At 42.0% G+C, this 24115-nt stretch overlaps 1 protein-coding gene across 1 annotated transcript in view; it reads right to left on the bottom strand.

Moving 5' to 3' along the window:
* Positions 1-24115, bottom strand: part of LOC126191621 (rotatin) — a 378723-nt gene that overhangs the window by 182400 nt on the left and 172208 nt on the right. The window contains exons 18-19 of the mRNA XM_049932539.1: positions 12095-12358; positions 8364-8605 (exon numbers count right to left, since the gene is read on the bottom strand). Of these exons, the coding sequence (XP_049788496.1) occupies positions 8364-8605; positions 12095-12358 (506 nt within the window). The remainder of the gene's footprint in view (positions 1-8363; positions 8606-12094; positions 12359-24115) is intronic.

The following is a 24115-nucleotide window of genomic DNA, read 5'->3' as shown; positions in this document are numbered from 1 at the left end:
CGCAGAGTCTTTGAAGGGCACTTAGAATGTTGGAGCAGATGATGCAATTTAAAGGCCCATGTCACTGGATGTTGTTCTTGGCCTGATACAGGTGACAAGCTCTGCTGTAAATAATGAGTAATTTCTGGAAGCTGATACCAAAAAACATCAGTGTCAATGACAAAGGCACACCTGATACCATTATCACACCGAGAACCATCAGTATACACAAAGGTACTATTGCAAAGTTCTATGCGAAGATCATGAAACTGAAGGCGATAGAACGAGGCTGGAGTAGTGTCCTATGAAGCGAACAAAGGCCAAAGTGAACACAGGCTGCCACACGAGGCCGAGGTGGTGAAGGGTTCACACCCATTGGGAAAGTGGCAGGTTGCATGAAGTTAAGCTCCCAGAGCAACAGCCGAAAGTGAACTCCAGGATGTAACAGAGAAGGGGGACACACCTCATACTGGTGATCAAAGCAGTCATTGAAGAAGGAGGCACAGGATGGGTGGCCTTGCATGGCAGACAAACAGCATGCATATCTACCGAGGAGAAAATCACGGCAGTAGGACAGCAGTAGTTTGCCAGCTTCTGCATACAGACACTCAATTGGGCTACTGTAAAAGGTGCCTGTGGTCAAACGGATGCCATGATGTCGGATAGTATTGAGATGGCATATGACCGACAGATGTGCAGATGCATAAACAAAACACCCATTGTCTGGTTTTGAACGGACAACGGGCCCATACAAGTGGAGGAAAGTGGTTTGATCAGCTCCCCACTGCTGAGGACACATAGGACACTGAGGGACCACATATAGCAGGCTGCCAAGTAAGCCATGTGGCAGAACCGAGAAAGTTTCCTATCAAACGTGAGCCCCAGGAATTTTGAAGCTTCTACGAGTGGAAGAGCAAGAGATCCAAGATGTAAAGGCAGTAGAAGAAACCAATAGCGCCACCAGAAATTCATGCAAACGGTTTTGTCAGTGGAAAAATGAAAGCCACTGTCAATAAGTAAAGACGATAGAGACATCACTGAAGATGCTGCTCAATGAGACAGGTCTGTGGAGAACTGCATTAGATGGCAAAATCATCAACATAAAGGGAGCCAGAGATGCCCCTCAAGAGACAAGCCATTATAGGGTTGATGGTCATAGCAAAGACGATGACACTCAAGACGGAACCCTGAGGCACACCGTTCTCCTGGGTAAATGTGTCCGCCAAGGCAGAACCCACGTGTACCTTGAAAACTCGGTCTTTTAAAAATTCTTGAAGGAAACAATGCATGCAGCCTCGGAAGCCCAACGTGTAGAGAGTACGGAGAATACTATTTCTCTGGCAGGTGTCGTAGGCTTTCTTCAAATAGAAAAACATGGCCGCTTTCTGGTACTTCTGCAGAAAACTATTCATGATGTGGGTGGACAAGATGGTCAACTGCGGAACAGCATGCTCGAAATCCACACCATGCAGTGGTTAGTAAATTACGAGACTCAAGCCACCATACCAGCAGGGCATGAATCATATGTTCCATCACCTTGCAAACACAGCTGGTGAGAGAACTGAGGCAGTAGTTAGGAGGAAGGTATTCATCCTTTCTGGGCTTAGTTGTGAGCAGCCTAGTGTAAATAACACCACAGGAAGAATTCAGCATTTGATGGGCCTCGGCACGAACAGGATAGCTGTGGAGGAGCTAAGCTGCAAGCAGTTGTTGTGCTTGAGTATCTCTAGTCTCTAAAAGCAAAGTGCCATTTCGTAAATGAGAGCAGGATTTCACAGGGCCAGCAATTGCATCAACACCTTTCTGAATAATAAATGGATTTACTATAGCGAAGGACTGACCATCTTCAGTACATGAAATGACTGCCAGTGTCTCCGATGGCACGCTCCTTCCAACTGGGGGCTCCCCTCAGAAGTGGCCACACCCGCCTTAGGTGTGTGTTCACACCTCAGGTGACATCTCCCGAACACCTGACATTGGGAACAATTGGCAATTTAGGAAGGTAGCAGTTCACGCAGTCACCCTCCCTGGGCCTGGCACTTACCAGGGGGTATGTGCAAACCATACCTGTCAACCCTGGGCTGGGAATTACATGTTAGCCAGTCACCTGTCATGTGTCAGATACGTGGGCTGGCCTTCAGGAGCGCACAGGGAGGAAGAAGAAAAAGAGGAATCTCAAAGGCAGAAGTGAAGGAAGGATAGGAGAAGAGGAAAAAAAGGGAAAGAAAAGCAGTGGAAAGATTGTTCTGATATCAGCTATTGAATACACAGAACAAATTTCCAACAACATCCCAAACATGTTCCCCAAGGGAGGGAAAAAGGAATAGCAAGAGGATGGACGTGCAGCATTGAAGGGAAAAGAGGCTGCAAAGGCTCTGGCCCCCTGGTAGCCAAGCACGAATCTGCCAACGAGCAGTGAGCCCTCTGGGGGAAGTATTGTCGATGTTGGTTTGCTGTTGATTCTGATGACAAACCCCCCCCCCCAATCATTGAACTGGCAATTCAACAGCAAATGCAGATAAAATTACGAAAATGTATTGCACAGTGAGGAGGAAAGCTATAAAATGACACTCATGAACTCACACCCGCCTCACTTTCGTTGACCACACAATCAGTCCATTTCACACACTTTAAGACAATGGAGAAAGGGTGGCAGATGCTATACCTGGGATTAGGACAGAAATAAAACAACAGAGGAGCTAAAAGAGAGGTGAAGAGAACTGCGATGGCTGACCACTTACAATGAACATGGGTGAGACAGTCACCATGTTAACACATTAAAAACATCTCCCTAAAATTTTCGGAAACATGTTGGACAAATCACACAATGTTGAAACACTCTATCACTTAACTGTTCACAGTAACACCCCCCCCCCTCACTGCCGCCCCCCCTTCTCTGCTTCACCTTGCTATTCATAACGAATCCAACTCCAGTCATACCATTTTCTGCTGTTGTTGATATTACCCTGCACTTGTCTGACCAGAAATCCTTGTCTTCTTTTCATTTTAGCGCATTGACACCACTAAATCTAGATTGAGCCACTGCATTTCCTTTTTCAGATTTTCTACTTTCTCTACCACATACAAACTCCTGACATTCCGTGCCCTGACGTGTAGAAACTTATCCTTTCATTGGCTATACAATCTTCTTCTCATGGTTAGCTCCCCCATGGCAGTCCCCTCCTGGAGATCAGAATGAGGGACTATTCTGGAATATTTTGCCAATGGAGAGATCATGACACTTTTTCAATTACAGACCAAATGTGCTGCGGATACACGTTGTGTGTCTTTAATGCAGTAGTTTCCATTGCATTCTGCATCCTCATTCCATTGATCATTGCTGACTCTTCCACCTTTACAGGCAGTTTCCCACCCCAAAGACAAGAGAGTGCCCTGAACCTCTGTCTGCTCTGTCGCCCTCTTTGACAATGTTTTTGGCAGAACGAGGGTGACTTCTTACGCCAGAAATCTTCGGCTACCACTGACAATGATTTTTATTCAAAATTTAAGCAGTGGCAAGGTTCAAACCTGGGGCCCAGGATGCTATGATTACTCATCAATGATACTACCCTCTAGACCGCAAGTTACAGAAACAAAATATGGAACAGAGAGGGCACCACCAAGACAGGTGTGCAGTAGCATACATAAACACAGAGGTGGCTATGGAAATTGCCGACAACAACATGATGTTGGTTCCCAAACTATCTTAACATGGCTGAGAGGGTGCTGCCAATCTTCATGTGGTCTCTAAGGTGCAACTTCTGGGAAACACGTGGCATGCGGCACTGACACACATGGCAAGCAGTACTTTAGGTGAAGCTACTCGGTACAGTATGTAGCAGGAAACAATGACGTATGCCACATGTTGCGACATGCAGCCTGGCGCATAGGCCACTATGCAACATAGGTGCAATGTTTTGTACAGTGTTGCCAGTATCCAAGTGGTGGTGGAAAGGAGTGACAGATAATTTGTGACATGGAGTGGAATATACAGAAAACAACCTGATTTATTGTGGACTACCGTACTTCACTGGAGTTGTGGAACAACAAAACTGCTTTATATAAAGACAGGATATGAAAGGTGACAAATTAAAACTATTTGCTAAAAGGTATGGATGTTCAGTAGCTGAAATAAAAAAGAAAATCGAGAACGTGAGATCTGCTTTTCATCAGGGACATAAAAGGCATACTAAGCCAAGGACTGGTTCATCTCCTAAAAAAGAGAAATGTTTTGCTTATAATCTACTGAAATTTTCATTAGATGTTGACATTTCAAGCCAAACTTTTTCAACAGATGAAAACTATAAAGAATGTTAATTAACATTTCTAACTAATTATTTTTAATGGTATAATTTAACTAGTGATGGAACAGAAGCTGTATTCCCTTTGAGATTACAAATACAAAATTTGAAAAATTCCTTGCAATTTTCACTACTTTTAACAAATAGATCTTTGCTCCATCACATAGCATTCTTTCATTTTCTTCTTTTATTGCCAATTGCAAAGACAAAATAAGCAGCATCTGCCTCTGCTTCTGATGACATGATGCACACTATTGGCAAACAGATGTTGAATAACTTGAAATGCTTTTGTCTCATGCTACAAGCAACGGCAACAAGTAGCAAATGACAGCTGCCACCAGACTCTTGGTTGACATTTGACTTGCAATGAAAGTATGAAAATGGATGGCAATATCTAGCAACAAAATAATAAGTGTAGCATGCCACATGTTGTTTGTTGCTGCATCAGTGGAATCGTACCATAGGACATGCCTGCAGCACCATTCGAGCTGGCCAGTTCCACTTGTTCAGGACTGTATATGAGGTCCGACATCAACTGCAGCCAATTAGTGTTTGAATCTCACTGTGTGTCATCTGCATCAAGTTTCGTATATTGTTGTTGACAGCAGTGTGACTTGGAATCTGCTTATAGATTAACCTACAGACTAATAACTTACTGCTTTGTGTCACACTCGGGTTTGCATTGCCTAACAGACTCTGTCTTACAGACAAACTGTCAAGCTTATGATTGAGCAATGTCCATGGATCCTGTTCCAGATCATCAGCAAACTCTGCATGGGTGGTGGTGGTGGTTAGTGTTTAACGTCCTGTCGACAACGAGGTCATTAGAGACGGAGCGCAAGCTCGGGTTAGGGAAGGGTTGGGAAGGAAATCGGCCGTGCCCTTTCAAAGGAACCATCCCGGCATTTGCCTGGAAGGATTTAGGGAAATCACGGAAAACCTAAATCAGGATGGCTGGAGACGGGATTGAACCGTCGTCCTCCCGAAACCACTGCGCCACCTCGCTCGGTACTCTGCATGGGACTGTGCTGTGTACAGAGGTGAGCATGCAGTAAGTTCTTGTTGAAATAAAGAACTTTGTTTGAGTTACATTATTTAAGTTACAAACAATGGAAAATCCAGGATGGAATGTAGTCTGGCTTCAGCTGGCAGAGACTGCTGTCGTGTGTGTGAGTTGAATTTGCGCCGTGAAATAAATGATCAGGCATTGTAACATGTCCTAAAGGTACAGTTAATTGAACAGGTTATATATTTCACATTGTGTGTGTGTGTGTGTGTGTGTGTGTGTGTGTGTCTGTTGTCTATTTTCGACAAAGGCCTTGTTGGCTGAAAGCTTATTGTGTGACAGTCTTCTTGTTGTGCCTATCTGCGACTCAGCATCTCCACTACACAGTGAGTAGCAACTACCCTTTTCATAATATTGTTATTTAAGTTACTTTACACACACACACACACACACACACACAATGTGAAATATATAACCTGTTCAATTAACTGTGCCTTTAGGACATGTTACAATGCCTGATTATTTATTTCACGGCCTGTCTGTTCTCCAAACTAACAGAATTAAGGTGCATCTGAACTACTTGTTGAACATTAGTGTAATGATCCTTTATCCTAAAAAAGCCACATGTTTGTAGCCAAGAGCAATTGGACCCTCCTCCTAATCAGGGGATTACATAGTTCACTTATACAGGTAACTAGTGAAGAAATATGCATTTTTCCAAGATTGTAAATCTTTGGTTCAAATGGTTGACAACAACTATCATCTGTTTGCAACCTTGAGCTAGAAACTGCAACTGTACACAAAACATGTCTACTCCCTAGAATAACTAAATACCCAATTGTTTCCTAAAGCATCTAAAAGGTAATTTCTTCTTACAACTCTTCCAGTTGTGTGAGAGAAAGATAAACAATTATATTTGTATGACAAAGAATTTAAATAATTTATATTGCTGCCAAAGACATCATTTAGATTAACTGATAAATATTCATCAAAACTTAGCAGAATATGGATTTATGTATTTTTGCATTAAAACTTCAAAATTATCCTAATCAAATAAAATGTAAATAGCCAGGCATGAAATATGCAGATTCTATCAGAAATGTCCTGCAACAAATATGGAATTTTAGTACACATAGCTTTGTGTGAGATTTTTATCTTACAAATGGAAATATCATTACCAATCAGTATCAGAGAGTTCATAATGTGTATTAGGCTTGATTACATCACAACAGCCATTGTGGTGAAACATGTCACACCAGCACATTTGTGATGATGACATTCATATAAACTAGTTTTGGCAATAAACTTCTAAAACACTGAAGGGCTCTCTTGCTATCACTATTATGTACATAACTGCCACTGCCTATAATCACAATACAATTGGCTTCTTTCAGGTGAAATGTTTTTGTTGTAAAATTCTACATCACTGCATTCAATATGGCACTAGGCTTACCTTTCACAAAGATGCAATGTTTTGTACACATATTGACCTGAATGTGTGTGGAGATGCTGTTTCTTGATTGATTTTCAGCACAAAGTAGGAGTGCTGTTTTCCACTGTAAAGTTCTTCTTTGAATCTGTATTAGAAGTTTTGTTACTGTTTTTTGGTTTGCCTAACTGACAGTATTATCAGAATCACATCCTAGTGCCACACCACATTTTCTGTGAGGAATAATAACACTGGCTAGGGATAGTTGATGTTTACAATCAAGTGATTTATATTTCTTTTCAAGCTCTTGACACTCCATCAGAAGTTCTGGATATTTTGAATTGACTATCACACACATTGGCAACGGCCTTGCTGCAGCGGATACACTGGTTCCCATGAGATCACCGAAGTTACGCGCTGTCGGGCATGGTCGGCACTTGGATGGGTGACCATCCAGGCTGCCATGCACTGTTGACATTTTCCGGGGTGCACTCAGCCTTGTGATGCCAATTGAGGAGCTAGTCGACCGAATAGTAGCGGCTTCGGTCAAGAATATCATCATAACGACCGGGAGAGCGGTGTGCTGACCCCATGCCCCTCCTATCCCCATCCTCCACTGAGGATGACACGGCGGTCGGATGGTCCCGGTAGGCTTTTTTTTTATCACAAACATTATTTTTTTCATTTCCATGAGGGAAGGATCTTCTTATTTTGTTTTTTGTGGTGTCTTTCTTTGCACTGATGGCATGTCAACTCATGTTCACTTTTTATAATTTTCTGATTTACTCTGACACTTTTGTCATGGTATTATCAATTTCAGTTGACACACAGGATACCTCCTTTCACCTTTGTGTGCAGATTTTACAAGCTCTTAATATGAGGGGCTGAAGAAGAACTAAAATAAATGTGGCTGATCCAGTCTTTCTGCACCGCATTGCAACTTCTCTCATGAAGGTTTAGAAAGGCATTTGGATTGGAAAAAATTAAAATTAAATAAAATAAATTCATATCATAACGTACAGTCATTAGCTAAACTTGAAGGCAAGTCCCTAGTTATATTTAACTCTGGCCTCCTGCTATCATTCAGTGTTCTGAAATGTATATGTGCAAGCATTACACACTAGGAGGATCCTCTAACCTGAGTAAAAACAAATGGTACATTGTTCAATGTTACATCCTCCAGATTGGCCTACCCAGTTCTCTCATTGGAAATTAAAGGTCACTCCATGTGACTGCAGATTTCCCAATTACAATAAATCTTACTTATTGATCACTTTAAAATAAGTACACCATAGCGTGCCATGTGGTAACATACAATATCGGACACTATGCCCGATTATGACAAAACCTGTAACAAAATAAGAAGTACCCAACTAGTTTTTAACTGAGACAGTAATCTATGAAGGAGGTCATTATTCTGATTTAATGAAACTAAAGGTGATTTCTTGTTTTGTATCATAACAGTAACAAAATTTGATCCGAGTTCACATGCTCATTTCTGAGGCTTGCATTTGTGAGGTAATAAGTACTGGATGCTCCTGATATCAAAACTTTGTACAGTAATATACAATTAAAACTTTAAATAAACTTTGTATCACAGTTACAGGACACATTTACATTCACGTAATGCTTAATTTCAATTACTTACTTCATTCTTTGGTGGAAAGTGATGCAGTTCAGAAATTGTGTGATTGAGACACACAATACTTCTCTGTGATATGCTTAAGCCCATGAAGGAAGCAGACCCATCACCACCCTTGCCACAATGAAAGGCCTTAACAAGTTCCACAAGACATCTCACAAATGAGTTCAGATGATCAGACACAGAATCAGACCACCCTCGTACACTTGTCAATTGTGTAAGACAATTCAGCATTGAATTCAGGAACGCTGTAAAAGAAACAGGAAAGTATAGAGATCCAAAAAGTGTCAGAGATTTGAATGGACTGAAGAACGATAAAAACTAAAACTTAGTCTGTATGCAAGTATGTATCGTTTATCACTGAATTCAATTCGAGGTTTTCTCCTGAAATTCTGTGCCCAGAATTAAGGGTCATCAATAATGGAAGTGTTTGTACAGTGAATTTTTTTATAAATAATTTTTCAACTTTGGAGATCCAAATTCTAAATTGCGTACTTTAATGTGTAACAGAACACAGCACTGGACAACATGGATAAACTTCATAGCCTGCTTTGATCTTTGACAAGATGATGGCATTATTGTGATGCAAATGATAACTTAGGCATTATGAATAATTAATTTGCAAAATGAATAAATGTTTAATTATTCAACCAGTCCTGAAAATGTCAGAAAATCTTAGCAGAATCCAGAGTTCACTCCAACGTGGACATCCAACAAAGGTAGGAACCCTAATCCAATTTTTCCTACACATACATACAGTCGATGAGATTTAGAAACCTCCAATCGAACACACAATCAGTGAGATCTAATAGAGCAATGTTGTTCTATGTGATGCTTACATGTTATCCACTGATCGTGGTGATTACAGAGGCAAGATCCAAATCTAATTCCCATATTAGCCACTCCAAATATAAAATAATTACAGAAGAAATAATAGATGGGAATGAAGGCACCACCTCGTTTCTCCACAAAACTACAGCATACCAGTAACTGCATTACTGTGTACAGTACAAACACCACTGGAACTAGTGCAGTATGCATAAAACTAATAGGTGGTTCAGTTACAGTTTCATAACTTTGCCTCTCAGCAAGATTTACAACACACTAGAATTTACAACATTTGCTACCTGATAAACCACAAATTGGCCACAAGAAGCATTACATCAGCTAAGCATCCACAGTGAAATGTGGTCTACATAATCTCTCCTGACATGGGCCACACAAATCATAGACATGGTATATCACATCCCATCATCTTTTGAGGCTAGAACAAGCTATAAGTAATCTTTGTGCACTGGCTGATCCCTTGTGGGGTGCACATCCTGCCACAAAGCTCACCCTGCACTGATCACTGGTCTCAATCAGATTACAGTGTTACCTTTCATCGAAGTGGGATTAAGTTAGCACTCACCACATGAGATAAAATACAGTATCTCGGTATTCAAACCTGCATCAGAGTTATACGTTCTCAACGACTAACACTCTGCTCTTGGAAATTGCAGAAATGACTCTCCATATCCATGCCCTTTCCTGGCATATAAATTTACACTGAAGAGAATCCAAACTCTGGGGTGAAAATAGTTAAAAAATAACTGAATTATAAGAGCTTATTCAAACTATTTAGCATCTGTTTACTGGCCTAAAAAGCACACTGCTGAGTAGTGATCACCGCTTAAAAAGACTGCTTCCAGACCTAGTTTATTTGATGAAGAAACACTCCAACCCCCCCGCCCCCCTCGATATTCCTGTCATGGAACAAGCAGAATGGCCAAATTACTTCTCTCAGAAGACATCAGTGTGTATGGTAGACGTAGTGACTGTTGTGCAACCTCTTCAATTCATCAACTACACCTGAACAAGCTCCAGATTATATCTGACTTGTGAAGTGCACTATCATCTCTGAAAACCTGGCACTACAGATGGACAACACATTCATCATTTGAAGATAAATTTGATGTTGTTGATCTACTAGTGCATGGAACTTTGAGTGATCTTCACTCAGTACAAGCAAAGTACCTAAAATAAAGGACCCAGGACACAAGGTTGCTTATTCCCAATTTCAATGCCTCTGACCAAATCCCTGAACTAAAAGTGAAAGTATCTAACACATGGAAATAATAGCAAGAAGAAACAACAGCACCCAAGCCTGCAATACTATAAGCGGCAACCTGCTCCCCAAAGAAAAGCGTGGTGTATGTACTGGACTTCTAGTGGATGGCACCTAACATTCATTATAAGGATGTGCTTCCATCACAGTGTGTTCTGCAGTCACCTCCCCGGAATAGGTATCAAGACTTTGAACTGCTTGTGTAGCTCAATGTCAAACGACAATTTACACAACATACTCTTTTTTTGTGAATGGTGAAATGATTAGCAAGTCACTACATGCATGAGACTAAACACAGGTTGAAAACTACTATTCTCATATCAGAAAATACAATAGTTTACAGAACATCACCACCTAGAAACATAATTAAGTGTACTGTAATTGGATGATTCTGTCATGTCCTTACACAATTTTTTTTAATAATTGGATGTACCAACTAGGATAATAAGGTGTTGCCTGCATTGTATATACACCAAACGTAAATTTTTAAAAGAACTATACATAAAAAAAAATTAATGGCAAAAGAGATCTCAAAATTACAACTTATTCATCTGACAGGTTAAAGCTAACAGTTATGACACTTGTATATAGTATGCAAGCTATTGAGAGTGAATGGCAAAAGGAAGTGATCAATTTCAGGGATTCTATGTGTCATCCAGTGACAGAAGTGGTAAGTTCCACTTATATATTTTTTTGAAAGGGTTAGCACACACACCAATCTACAAGACATTTCTGTCAGGAAGATGAACTGTAAACACTGCTCTGTGTCACAGATTATTGCTAAAAATTCATTGCTTTCAAAGTAAAAATTATTGCAGGACATCTAACCTGGTCCTTATCTGAATATTTTCAAATGAATACTCCGGATAGAAACACGTTCAGTAAATATTTAGAGCTCAGCTGCATGAAAGAGATGCTTGTTCAAACCTGGCTGCGAAGTCTGAATTAATTGTTTTAAAGAGACATTGGGACCAAAGCTCCACAGAAATGCTTACTCCTTTCCTCATACAAAAATTGTCTGATTAGAGTGGGCACTGGTACCCACTAACAGCAGGTTAAAGAGGACTGATACTGTGATAGGAAACTTCAAGGTAAGATGGCATGAAAATGGTAGAGCAAGCTGGAGGAGACCATACTATGTTCATGATTGTAATGACACAAATGGGTTCAGGTAATATTTACAATTAATCTGAACAGCTACATCAAAGTGCTGAAATAATTTTTTGCAGTTAGCTTTTCCCCTTAATGAAGTGTAAGGCAATTTTCGTGGTCACCAAGCTGAAACTGAGATCGGCTGATGTAGGGAATGCTCAGGAGCTATAATACATCTTGAGTGCCTCACAAAGTACTCATATTTCAATTTCACTGAAAATCTTTGGGATTTTCTGGAGTAATGCACCTGCCATCAGGGACAATATTAACTCTATTGGGTAAATCATCTAGAGTGAGTGTTGTATAAATAGTTCAACACTGCTGTTTCTTACACTCAGAATCTTGTGCGGTTCATGTTATAGGAATCTGCAGCTGTTACAAAAGCTTCAGCTGTTACAAAGGCTTATCATGAAATTCATAGCATGTGTGTACATTGGCACTACTTAGGTAATTTAACTTCTGAAATAATGGAATTTACCTAGATTGTAGAAATGCTGTGTGTCACTGCAGTGGAGGCTGCGTATGATTGTACGAATAACTGCTGCCCACTTTCTTGGTTCCAAATGTTTTGCAAGCAGACTGCACTGTCTGTACAACAACAACAGTAAGTTACAAAGTTCCACCTGGGCTCCTCTACTGTCATGGTCACTAGTCATATCCAACATCAGAAGTCCAATAAGAGGCTGACGTTCCTCCCGAAAGAAATCTGACAGCCAAATACACCATGCAGAGCCATCTGTGCCTGGACAGAAAATATCACAGACACTGTAACAACTACAGTTATTTCTGAAGCACATTGTAAAGAAAAAACACTGTTGAATTGTCTACTAAACATAAAACACAAGAAAATATTGAAAAAATCGTCTTTCAAGTTTAAACAGTATTCAACAGAACTACACACTAAATTGGTTCAAACAAAAGACATGAGGAACATAGAGCTCTCATCTGACATAAGCATTGGAGCTCTCTGTTAGCTCAACTGAAATTTAATCAATATTTGTGCTATTTATTGTGATATAATGAGGCTTTAAAGTTACATTGTTTCTTTTTTTGTTAGTGTTTATCCCCAACTAGTACTTGCTCCACTGAATTAAGTTCTGGCAATTTTTTTATTTTATTTAATTTTGTTGCTAGAAACTTGTGTGAGGGTGATCACATTTTAACTGCCTGTGTATTGTATTCTTTGGGTCAGACAGCGGAGACCAGCTCAGGATTTGCTTAAACCAGTGTGAGAAACTGCCTTCAAACCAAACCTAGGCTGTCCAATGCACCAACCACAGTAATTAACCAGCTTTGAGGATCTGATCCGGTTGAGGCTCACCATTCTGTTCTGTCTCACAAGTTAGCATGCTCTGCAGAATACTATATTAGCAGGTGTTCTAAAGTTACTTTACCTAGAGGAAATAGTATATATTAAAGACTGCAGATTTTTATGCAGGGAATCTACCAGGCACGGCTACTTAATAAGAAATTTGTAGCAGATATGAATGAGTTGTAGGGCAAAAAAGCCTGAAAGTAAGAATTTATGCAGGGTCCAGTCACATTTATGTGACTGGAGTTTGTGCAGCTATGCTGAACGCTGCTCATCAGTGCCTAAGGAAGCAATTTGCATGCCAGTACCTCAACTGGACTTCCACTGAGTGGCAACGGGTGACCTTTTCAGATGAATCATGTTTCATGCTCCATTGGACAGATGGTTGTTAGCACATATGACCCTGCAACAATTGTTGTAAGGGTTCAGATTGGAGTTTAGGCTTGCAGGAAGACTGCCAGTGAAGTTCTGGAAGATGTGAACTGGGATTTGCAGCAAAGCTGACTCCAGTGCCATGGTCATCTGTGTAGATTTCTTGGTTAAGGTTGGTTGGTTTTTTGGGGAAGGAGACCAGACAGCGTGGTCATCGGTCTCATCGGATTAGGGAAGGATGGGGAAGGAAGTCGGCCGTGCCCTTTCAGAGGAACCATCCCGGCATTTGCCTGGAGTGATTTAGGGAAATCACGGAAAACCTAAATCAGGATGGCCGGACGCGGGATTGAACCATCGTCCTCCCGAATGCGAGTCCAGTGTCTAACCACTGCGCCACCTCGCTCAGTCTTGGTTAAGGAACCATGGCATGAACAGCCCTATCAAGGTGGTCCCACAGATTCTCAGTTGGGTTTATAAATCCTGGGAGTTTGGTGATCTCTGAACCATGCATGTATACTGCAAGTTGTGTGACGCATTACATTGTCCTCCTGGTGATTCCACTGAGCTGAAGAAGAAGCAAACTGCATGTAGGGGTGGGCGTGGTCCCAAAGGATAGATACATACTTGTCCAGATCCATTGCACCTTCTGGAATGATGACAACACCCAAGGAATGCCACAAAAACATTCCCCAGACCATAACCCTCCCTCCTCCAATCTGAACTCTTACAATAATTGTTGCAGGGTCATATGTGCCAACAACCATCTGTCCAATGGAGCACGAAACATGATTCATCTGAAAAGGCCACCCGTTGCCACACAGTGGAAGTCCAGTTGAGATACTGGCATGCAAATTACAGCCTTCTGCACTGATGAGCAGCAGTCAGCATAGCTGCACGAACCAGGCATCTGCTGTGGAAGCCCATGAAGCCCATATGCAGCAATGTTAGCTGAGCAATATTGAGGAGATACTGTTGGTAGCCCCTTAGTTCATCCGGGTTGCTCAACAGAAGCATGTCTGTTCACTCTATTCACCATCAGCATCTCTGCAGGCATCATCCACTCCAGTCATCTGTCACCTCAGTGCTGGTTTAGTATAGCACTATGTTGGATTGCACAGTACAATTTAACCACAGCAGCACATGGATAGTTTACAAATTTACCCATTTCAGAAATGCATCCACCCTTGACCCTGAAGCCAATGAGCATGCCGTTTTGGACATCAGATATATCAATCCATTTCCACATTACGACAACAACTGCACTGTTTTCCGTGTCCCCCGCCCCAGAAACATTATATACTAGAATGAAATTTTCTCTCTACGGCGGAGTGTGCGCTGATCCTGGCAGATTAAAACTGTGTGCTGGACCAAGACTCGAACTCGGGACCTTTGCCTTTCGCGGGCAAGTGCTCTACCGACTGAGCTACCCGAGCACGACTCACGCCCCGTTCTCACAACTTCAATTCTGCCAGTACCTCGTCTCCTACCTTCCAAACTTCACAGAAGCTCTCCTGCGAACCTTGCAGAACTAGCACTCCTTGAAGAAAGGAGAGCTTCTGTGAAGGTAGGAGACGAGGTACTGGCAGAATTAAAGCTGTGAGGACGGGGCGTGAGTCGTGCTCGGGTAGCTCAGTCGGTAGAGCACTTGCTTGCGAAAGGCAAAGGTCCCGAGTTTGAGTCTTGGTCCGGCACACAGCTTTAATCTGCGAGGAAGTTTCGTTTTATATACTGTCCACTGCTAGTGCTGTGTCCATGACTAGTTACTGAACACTGACATCTAACATTGGTGCTGGTCAGACCATGTATGTTATATTCATAATTTATGTGTTTGTCATTCATTTAGATGTGACAGTAACACAAACAATATCCCTTAATAGCCACTGGCCACTGCTCACACTGGTACATGAAGCAGCATGTCTTCAATGAGCCAAATAACAGAGAAACTAGACAACAGCTGACTGGAGGTGTGCAGTGTGGTCCAATGAGAGACAATTTTGCCTTATTTCAAAAGATGCAAAGCATTGAGTGGACCAATGGTCCTATGAGGCATTTAACTTGTAGTATGGGGAGGGTGCAGCTCTGGCCAATGTGATTTTGGGGGCTGTTTCATATACCACAACAAAGACCTGCTAATTCAGGTTACCATGAACATGAACCAGGCAGTTTATTTCGGCATTGTTGGTGTCCAAGTGTTGCCCTTTCTTCCATGTTCTCATGATAAGAATGCTGTGGACACTTCTCTCCTAACTTCCAAGATGGGAGCAATTGTGTTCACAGGGGTGCATGAATATATTCGTGGTTTGACAAACACTCATTAACTATATCACTCCTCAACTGGCCTGCTATATTACCTGATCTTAATCCCACACAATATGTCTGAGACTATTTGGAATAGTGATTGAAACATATCAATCAATAACCTACTGTTTTGTACCTCTACAGGATCTAATTATGTGTAGCTTCAGATGGATATGACATAAATGAAGAAAGTTCACAACTCTCTTTCTTACTGAATAGAGGTCATTATCAAGGCTTAAAGGTGGTGTTACTTGGTACCAGTGGGATTTTTCCTGGGGGTGACTTTTTTCTTTTTTCGTGTCCAGTGTGCTTGTATTTCTAAAACTGTAAACTAATGTCAAGACATATATATAGTACTTTAAAAAATATGTACATATTTATAACACTAAGAGCAACTGTAATTATCATCTGGCAAGGTGTAATTTGAAAACTGCAAACAATATTGTTTAACAAACTTTCACGGTACATTAAAATTTAAAGGGAAGCTGCTTTTTAGTAGTATTGTATTAACAAGAGTTTTAATAGTATTCATGAATTCCTCTCAGGAGAATATACTGTGTTTTTTTCTAGCATATTATTTATAAGAAACTGAGTTATATTGTGTTTTTGCAACTGATCATATGACCTGAATTGTGCCCACAATAAATCTTGTATTTGTCTGCAGAAAATAAATAAGCTCTCTTAAAGTGTGAGTACCTGATTTTTTTAATGAAATAGAACAAATATGGCTTAGTTAGCTGTTCCCTTCATGCTCGTCAAACCAATCATGATAATTTCCAGTTTTGTGAGCAGGAGACCATCACCTTGGAAAATATAACTTCTACTGGAAACAATCCCAACACCATTGAATGAACAAGGTCACTAGGGTGGCTCTTATTTTTCAAGTTTGATTTTTTTCTTTTGTATTACCCCCAACCTTTTTTGATTCCATTGTACAAAACATGAGTTGTGTGTAATTCTGGTTATATAGGAAAATGGAAAAGTTAACCCCTTGGCACTTACATGTAAATAAATAAAAATCTTATTTACTCATTACCTTAAAAATTGTTCAGAAATGGCTGAAACCATTAACTTTATTACTACTTTCAGTATAATCTACATTACTGAACATGTCCATGGTGCACAGTCTCAGTTGAAAGTTGCCTATCTAATGGCTTCCAGGGAGAGCAAAAAAACTGATTTTCAGTATTTCATATAATTATTGACTCCATCTAAAATGTAAAATGTTGTCATAATATATTCATTAGGAGGTATAATCTTGTGTTAAAGGTTTGACAAAATAAGACAAATATTACAGTGAGAAACTGTGTATAAATCTTGAGGCTGCAGAACTCATGGTGCAGAAATTAACTGGACTATATTCATTCAGAATTTGAGACAGACTACAAAGTGACTTCCAACAACCTTTACACATAATTTCAAATCTTTACAAAACTTTTCCTTCCACAAATGATGAGGAAAAAAGTTTACGACTTACTACATTTTCGCTGTTCATGCGGTAAAATAGCAGCATCAGGCATGATGTTTTAATTTACTACTTCTTTACTGCTAGCTCTATTTGATACACATTTCGCAACACTATTCACATGTAACACTGAATTTACATGCCAAACTATATCACCATACAGCATATAGTTCAGGACATATGATGTTTTATTCATGGGTGTTTGAATCAGTGGTGAGGTTTTACTAGTCATATCTAATGAGTACAGTCTCATTACTAATACTGTGATATTAATTTTAATTATGTCATCTATCAGTCAGATCATTTACAACTTCACCTTAATGACTAGGGTAGAGTAGTGATAAAATCTTCATTTTCATTCCATTGTGGACAGCTTTCTTAGGAAATTAACCAAATATGATAAAATACTTTATTGTAAACAAAATGTTCAATCCCTTCATTGATAATTTGTGGGATTTGATTGATTCTACTTCAATACTCTTAACATTTTCATCTGATAGGTTTGCCTCATGGTTCAATGCATTGATCATTTCCACTGTTGACTGTGGAGACTAATCAGGATCAGGGGTGGTGAAGTTGACAGAACAGGAGACAGGTACCATAAATGAATTTTCACTTTTTGTAAAGCAGCATTTGATATATCACAACTGACAGTCTGATATTTACAAAACTATATGGAAAGAATAGATTGCTATTCATCACACAGAGGAGGCTCTGAGTCATGGACAGGCACAACAATGAAAAAAAAAGACTGTTAAAATTTTAAGTTTTCAGACAACGTGCTCCTCGTAAAACAAAAAACAAACATTCATTCACAGAAGCACAAGTCAAACATCCATGGCCACTGTCTCCAGGCACTGGAGCCTGACAACTAAAGCATCTACTTCTGATGTGAATAGCAATCCATATGGATGGTTGGTGCAGGAAAGGAAGAGGCATAGGACGAAGAAGAAGAGGGATAGCACAATAGGGGTGGGGGAAGATGCTATGTTGCCCATGGAGATGTGCAGGAATGTAGTGGGGATATGGCTGATAGGTGCATTATCAAGAGGCTGTGCTGAGGGATGTGGGGCAACACTGCAGCCCTATCTTGTCCTTATTTAGTCTCTGCACCCTACATGCTTCTCCCCTGCTATCCATCCCCTTCCAAATCCACGCATCCTCCTTACCCCATCAATCACCCCAGCAGATTGCTGTTCACGTTGGGTGCAAGTATGGTTGCAGACTGGCTCCAGTGCCCAGTGACAGTGGCTCTGTGCACGTGTGTGCAAGCAATTGCATGCATGTGTCTTCAGTTTCAGAGGAAGGCCCTTGCTCAAAATCTTAATATTTTAGCAGTCTTTTTCAGTGTGCCTGTCCATGACTCAGCGCCTCCTGTATGTGGTGAGTAGCAATCTATCCTTCACATATTATTGTTATTCCATCCAGGATTCACCACTGTTTGATATTTATAAAAGTACTGAAAGAATACTGAAATCCAAATACATAAAATACAATTATATATAACATAATACAATTACTTAGAATATAATACAACAGTACCAATAATACAAATACATATAAAATATTAACCTTTCCACCTTTATGTTCTCAGGTTTTCAAATCTCATGCAGTGCAGGCACCATCAATCACGTCTTTCCTTCTCATCCCCTCCAGTAAGCCTCCCTTGACCAGGTTCTGGACAACTTTTACCCAAGTCTTCCCGTTTCCTAAATCTTATCAGTCCTTTCCATTCAGCCTTCTTCCTTTCCCTACAAACAGGAGGAGGAGCATTGGGTCTGAAAACTTGTGCATTTCCATATGTTTTATACATGTTTTCTTCTGCCTCCACCTGGGAAGTATATGTCTTATCTATCTGTGCTATAGTTTCAAACATTGATTGTTTTCGTTAAAATCAAGATACAGCACTTTGGCTTCAGAAGGGCCTCTGGCATAGACAGTGACTAGAAAAATACACATCATTGTCTTCGTGTGGTTATAATTTTAATGTATCACAAATGTAAACTTTTTTTAAGCAATAAAGGCTTTCCCAATACACCTTGCATAACTGATAGCTGCAAGAGTGTGAAAAGATACTCCATGTGATAGATCTATGAAAGAGAGATCACAGTCAGTTCTAAAATTTCACCTTTCAGTGAATGTTTCAACAGCTTTTGTCTCTTCTTTTCCATAGTAATACCAAAATAAGTGTAAAATGACTAGTTCTGAATGAGAAGTAGATTATTTTTTATATTCTTTTTAAATACATTTATGTGCAAAATTTATGTTATAAGTAAAACAATGGAAAATCCAGGACGGAATATGATAATATTGTGAAAATGATAGTTGCTACTCACCATATAGTGGAGATGTTGAGTTGCAGATAGGCACAGCAAAAAAGACTGTCAAAAAGTAAGCTTTCGGCCAACAAGGCCTTCATCAGAAGTAGACAACACACACAGCAGCCAGACACAGTGAGATCATGTGTGTGTGAGCTGCATTTTTGTGTGTGTGTGTGTGTGTGTGTGTGTGTGTGTGTGTGTGTGTGTGTGTGTGTGCGCGCGTTTGTTTTTGTGGATGGGGGCAAGAGCCTTTGTGTGTTGGCTATTTCTGATGAAGGCCTTGTTGACACAGGGCTTACTTTCTGACAGTCTTTTTGTTGTGCTTATCTGCGACAGCATCTCCGCTGTATGGTGAGTAGCAACTATTCTTCTCATAATATTGTTACATTATACATATGGCAAAATAAATATGTAGCTTACTGTATTTAATTTCACATAACTCTCACCTCTCAGATGTTTTTTCTCAGATATGTGGATCAATTCTAATCAAAAACTGGCTACCTTCTACAACATAATGTACAGTTGCCCCCTGCGTGGGAGAAGGCTGACCCTGTTTAATAGTACAAAAATTATTTTTATTTATTTTTTCCATTTCTCCTTACTGAGATGAGGTAGCCAGCTTGGACACTGGATAGCCGCCCCAGCTGCATGCTTTCAATGTGGATTGCTGTGGAATGAAATTTCCAACAGTGAGGAGTGCTAACAGGGTGTGCTTTCAGTGGACTTTGTTCAGCCTCCTCTTTCAATGGCATGGTATGAGAGGGATCACATGTTGTCACAGGTGCAGATACACAAGGGACTATGTGGGAGCACATCACTTTCTTGGTATCCAATGCTCATCCTGTTAATACCCACATTTCCAATTCTCCTATTCAATGCTGTCACCTTCCATGGGAGGAACTCAGAGAATATATATTTTTTTCTTTTCTACCCCCCCCCCCCCCTCCCTTCTCTTGGCACTGATGGTTTTCCCACCTTTGGAAATAAACTTTTACTGTGATCATTGTTCACAAGTTGCAATGTCATTCATGATATGCACCACCTGAATCCGGCTGCACACTCATGAGCTGCTCGTGTCCCACCTGTATGATAATGATCTTCAAAGGAATAGAATGTCTACGTCCTCATGGTTATTTTTAATGTTTCTTTCCTACAACAATATTCCAACATATTTCCATATTTTCCTTCATTGCTGACACAAAGTATATTATTTTTATGCAGTTTCTAAGAGGCTGTGTCAGAACTCATGCTTTTCCCAATAAATCATCACAGTCCCACACTGCCTTTGTAGCACTTTGATGTACAGTTAATTTGTGGATTTTAATTTAAAATCGTAATGTTTGCTTCCTCTTCCCCCCACCCCCCCCCCCCCCTTTCACCCCCAAATGAACCATGGACTTTGGCATTGGTGAGGAGACTTGTGTGCCTCAGTGATACAGATAGACATACTGTAGGTGCAACCACAACAGAGGGGTATCTGTTGAGAGGCCAGACAAACGTGTGGTCCCTGAAGAGAGGCAGCAGCCTTTTCAGTAGTTGTAGGGGCAACAGTCTGGATGATTGACTGAGCTGGCCTTGTAACATTAACTGTTGTAACGTCAAGTTTAACACATATATTTCAGAACGACACAACACATATAAGTCACACAGTACGTTGACAAGCAAGACATGTGTACACGTTAGCATTCGAATGTGCACTGAGTCCCAGTCTAGCGGCCGCTGCTCGGCTGGCCGCTTAGGTGGTGCAGCTGCTGCATGGCTAGCAGACAGCGCCGCACGTAGAGGACGCGCGTAATTGCGCGGCGGCATTTTGAATGATCGGCGAGTCACAACACTTTTCCCCTCTTTGAAATTGGTGCACTAGTCTTCATGGAGGCGTCCTGGAGATGGCTTACGTCGATAGGCGTTGTTTGACTCACCGTAAAGTCTCGAGTAGGAGGCTTCCTGTACGGACGGAAGTGTCCCCGATGATAACGGGTCGAGATGACAGGAGACGTAGGGGTCGAATCTGCTGGGGCCCCATGCACCAATCTGCTCGTTGCGGCAAGTCCAGTTGATATGACAGGAGACATGGGCGATGTGTCGGCGTCCGTTGGAGGAGGAGGCGAGTAGATTTGCTCTGACAGAGAATGGTCATCCGGTTCCTGCATGGGCACGTCTCCTGGTGGCGTCAGTTCTTGAGCTGGCATCGCGATGACGGTGAGAGGGCTGCGTTGTGAATATTGAGAGATGCCAAGATCCCGAGCGTCAGGTAGGTCCGAAGGTGGTGTAGCAGCATTCGGAACAGGTGTTGTCGGCACACGAGGCCTAAGCTGGTCCGAATGACGCACTGCAACACCCGTGTCCATCTGGATTTCATACAGGCGTCTGCCACGGTGTCTTAAGATGAGGCCCGGGCTCCATTTTGGCCGACTGCCATATCCCCGTACCCAGACGAGGTCGTCGGCAGTGAACCGGCCAAGTGAAGGCACCCGCAGCCGTGAGATGGAAGGCCGTAGAAGACGAAGTAGCGTGCGGGGCTGTCGGCCATGTAAGAGCTCAGCCGGGCTGTGGTCGCCCATGGGGGTGAAACAGTAAGATGCCAGAAACTGGAGAAGCGCATCATCAGCAGCAGAAGAAGTCAGAAGTTTCTGCATCTGAGCCTTAAATGTGCGGACCAGTCGTTCAGCCTCACCGTTGGATTGTGGATGGAACGGCGGGGCCGTGACATGCATAACGCCGTGACGAGCACAAAAATCTGCAAATTCGGAAGAGGCAAATTGCGGACCATTTTCAGTAACAAGAGTAGAGGGGAAGCCTTCCAAAGAAAAAATGCGGGCGAGAGCACTGGTGGTTGCTGTGGTGGTAGGCGACGTGCAACAGACAATGAAAGGAAAGTTAGAGTAGGCGTCAATTACGAGGAGCCAATAAGTACCTAAAAAGGGTCCCGCAAAGTCAGCAGGGCTTCTCAGGCGAAGGCCACGGTAACAAAGATGACTTCGGGGCAGCGGCCTGTGACGCACAAGGGCCACAGGCAGCGACCATGTGTGCTATTTCAGAGTCGATGCCAGGCCAGTACACATGACGGCGCGCCAGAGATTTTGTGCGAGACACACCCCAGTGCCCTTGGTGAAGGAGGCGCAAGACCGAAGCACGCAAAGACACAGGTACCACAACACGCGGCGAAGCATTGTCAGTGGAAAGGAGGATAACACCATCCCTAGCCGTGAGGCAGTAGCGCAAAGCGTAGTAGTTCCGCAACGGATCAGAAGTCTTAGTGGACGGGCGATCTCGCCAACCCTTCTGAATACAGTGTAAAACCCGGGAGAGGGTAGGGTCAGAACCCATAGCAGCCGCCAGCCTGTCCCCAGTGATGGGGAACCTGTCCACAACCCGCTGCTCGGCAACATCCAGGTGGAAACACAAAAGTTCGTCCCTATCGAATGCCTGATCAGGACCCATGGGAAGGCGAGAAAGGGCATCAGCATTTGCATGTTGAGCCGTTGGCCGGAAATGAATCTCATAATGAAACGAGACAAGTAAAGAGCCCAACGCTGGAGGCGGTGTGCAGCCTTGTCGGGAAGTGATGTTGATGGATGAAACAAGGAATCAAGTTGTTTGTGATCCGTAACAAGATGAAATTTTGAGCCATAGAGAAAAACACCAAACTTATGAATAGCATAAATAATGGCCAAGGCTTCTTTTTCAATTTGAGAATACTTTTGTTGAGCATCCATGAGTGTTTTGGAGGCATAAGCAATGGGTTGTTCCGAACCGTCAGAAAAACGGTGCGCAAGGACTGCACCGACCCCGTACTGAGAGACGTCTGTGGCAAGAACAAGATGTTGGCCAGGTCGATAAGTAGCCAGGCACGGGGCCTGTTTCAGCATAGTCTTCAATTTCTGGAAAGCCGCATTGCATGACGCGGACCAGTGAAAAGGCACGTTTTTATGCAACAGGCGATGCAACGACTGAGCCACCGAAGCAGCAGACGGTAAAAACTTGTGATAGTATGCTATTTTCCCCAAGAAGGCCTGCAGTTCTTTAACAGATGTAGGGCGAGGAAGGGCATCGATCGCAGCGACAGTTTGCTGAAGCGGATGGATACCATCCCGAGAGAGTTGAAACCCCAAGAACATGATAGATGCCTGAAAAAAATTGTGATTTCTGAAGATTACACTTAAGGCCGGCAGTCTGTAAGACATGAAAAAGTGTGCGGAGATTTTGAAGATGTCCTTCAGTGGTGGAGCCAATGACAACAATGTCGTCCACGTAATTGATACACCCAGGGACAGAGAGCAATAATTGTTCCAAGAATCGCTGAAAGAGAGCAGGGGCGCTAGCAACCCCGAATGGTAAGCGTTGGTATTGATAGAGGCCGAAAGGCGTGTTATGGACCATAAACTGCCGGGAAGCAGCGTCGAGAGGAAGTTGATGATAAGCTTCTGACACGTCAATTTTAGAAAAATACTGGCCTCCAGCAAGTTTAGTGAACAGTTCTTCAGGACGGGGCATAGGGTAAGTGTCTATGAGGCATTGAGCATTTACAGTGGCTTTGAAATCGCCACAGAGACGAATATCACCATTTGGCTTAGCAACGACAACGACAGGAGAGGACCACTCACTGGAAGTGACAGGAAGCAAGACCCCTGAAGTAGTGAGACGATCCAACTCCCATTTTACCCGATCACGAAGGGCCACAGGAATGGGCCGAGCATGAAAACACTTAGACCGAGCAGTGGGTTTGAGTGT

The sequence above is a fragment of the Schistocerca nitens genome, chromosome 1 (genome assembly GCF_023898315.1).
Source record: "Schistocerca nitens isolate TAMUIC-IGC-003100 chromosome 1, iqSchNite1.1, whole genome shotgun sequence".
Lineage (NCBI taxonomy): Eukaryota > Metazoa > Arthropoda > Insecta > Orthoptera > Acrididae > Schistocerca > Schistocerca nitens.
Note: the sequence above shows the minus strand (reverse complement) of the source record. Positions and strands in the feature narration are given on the sequence as shown.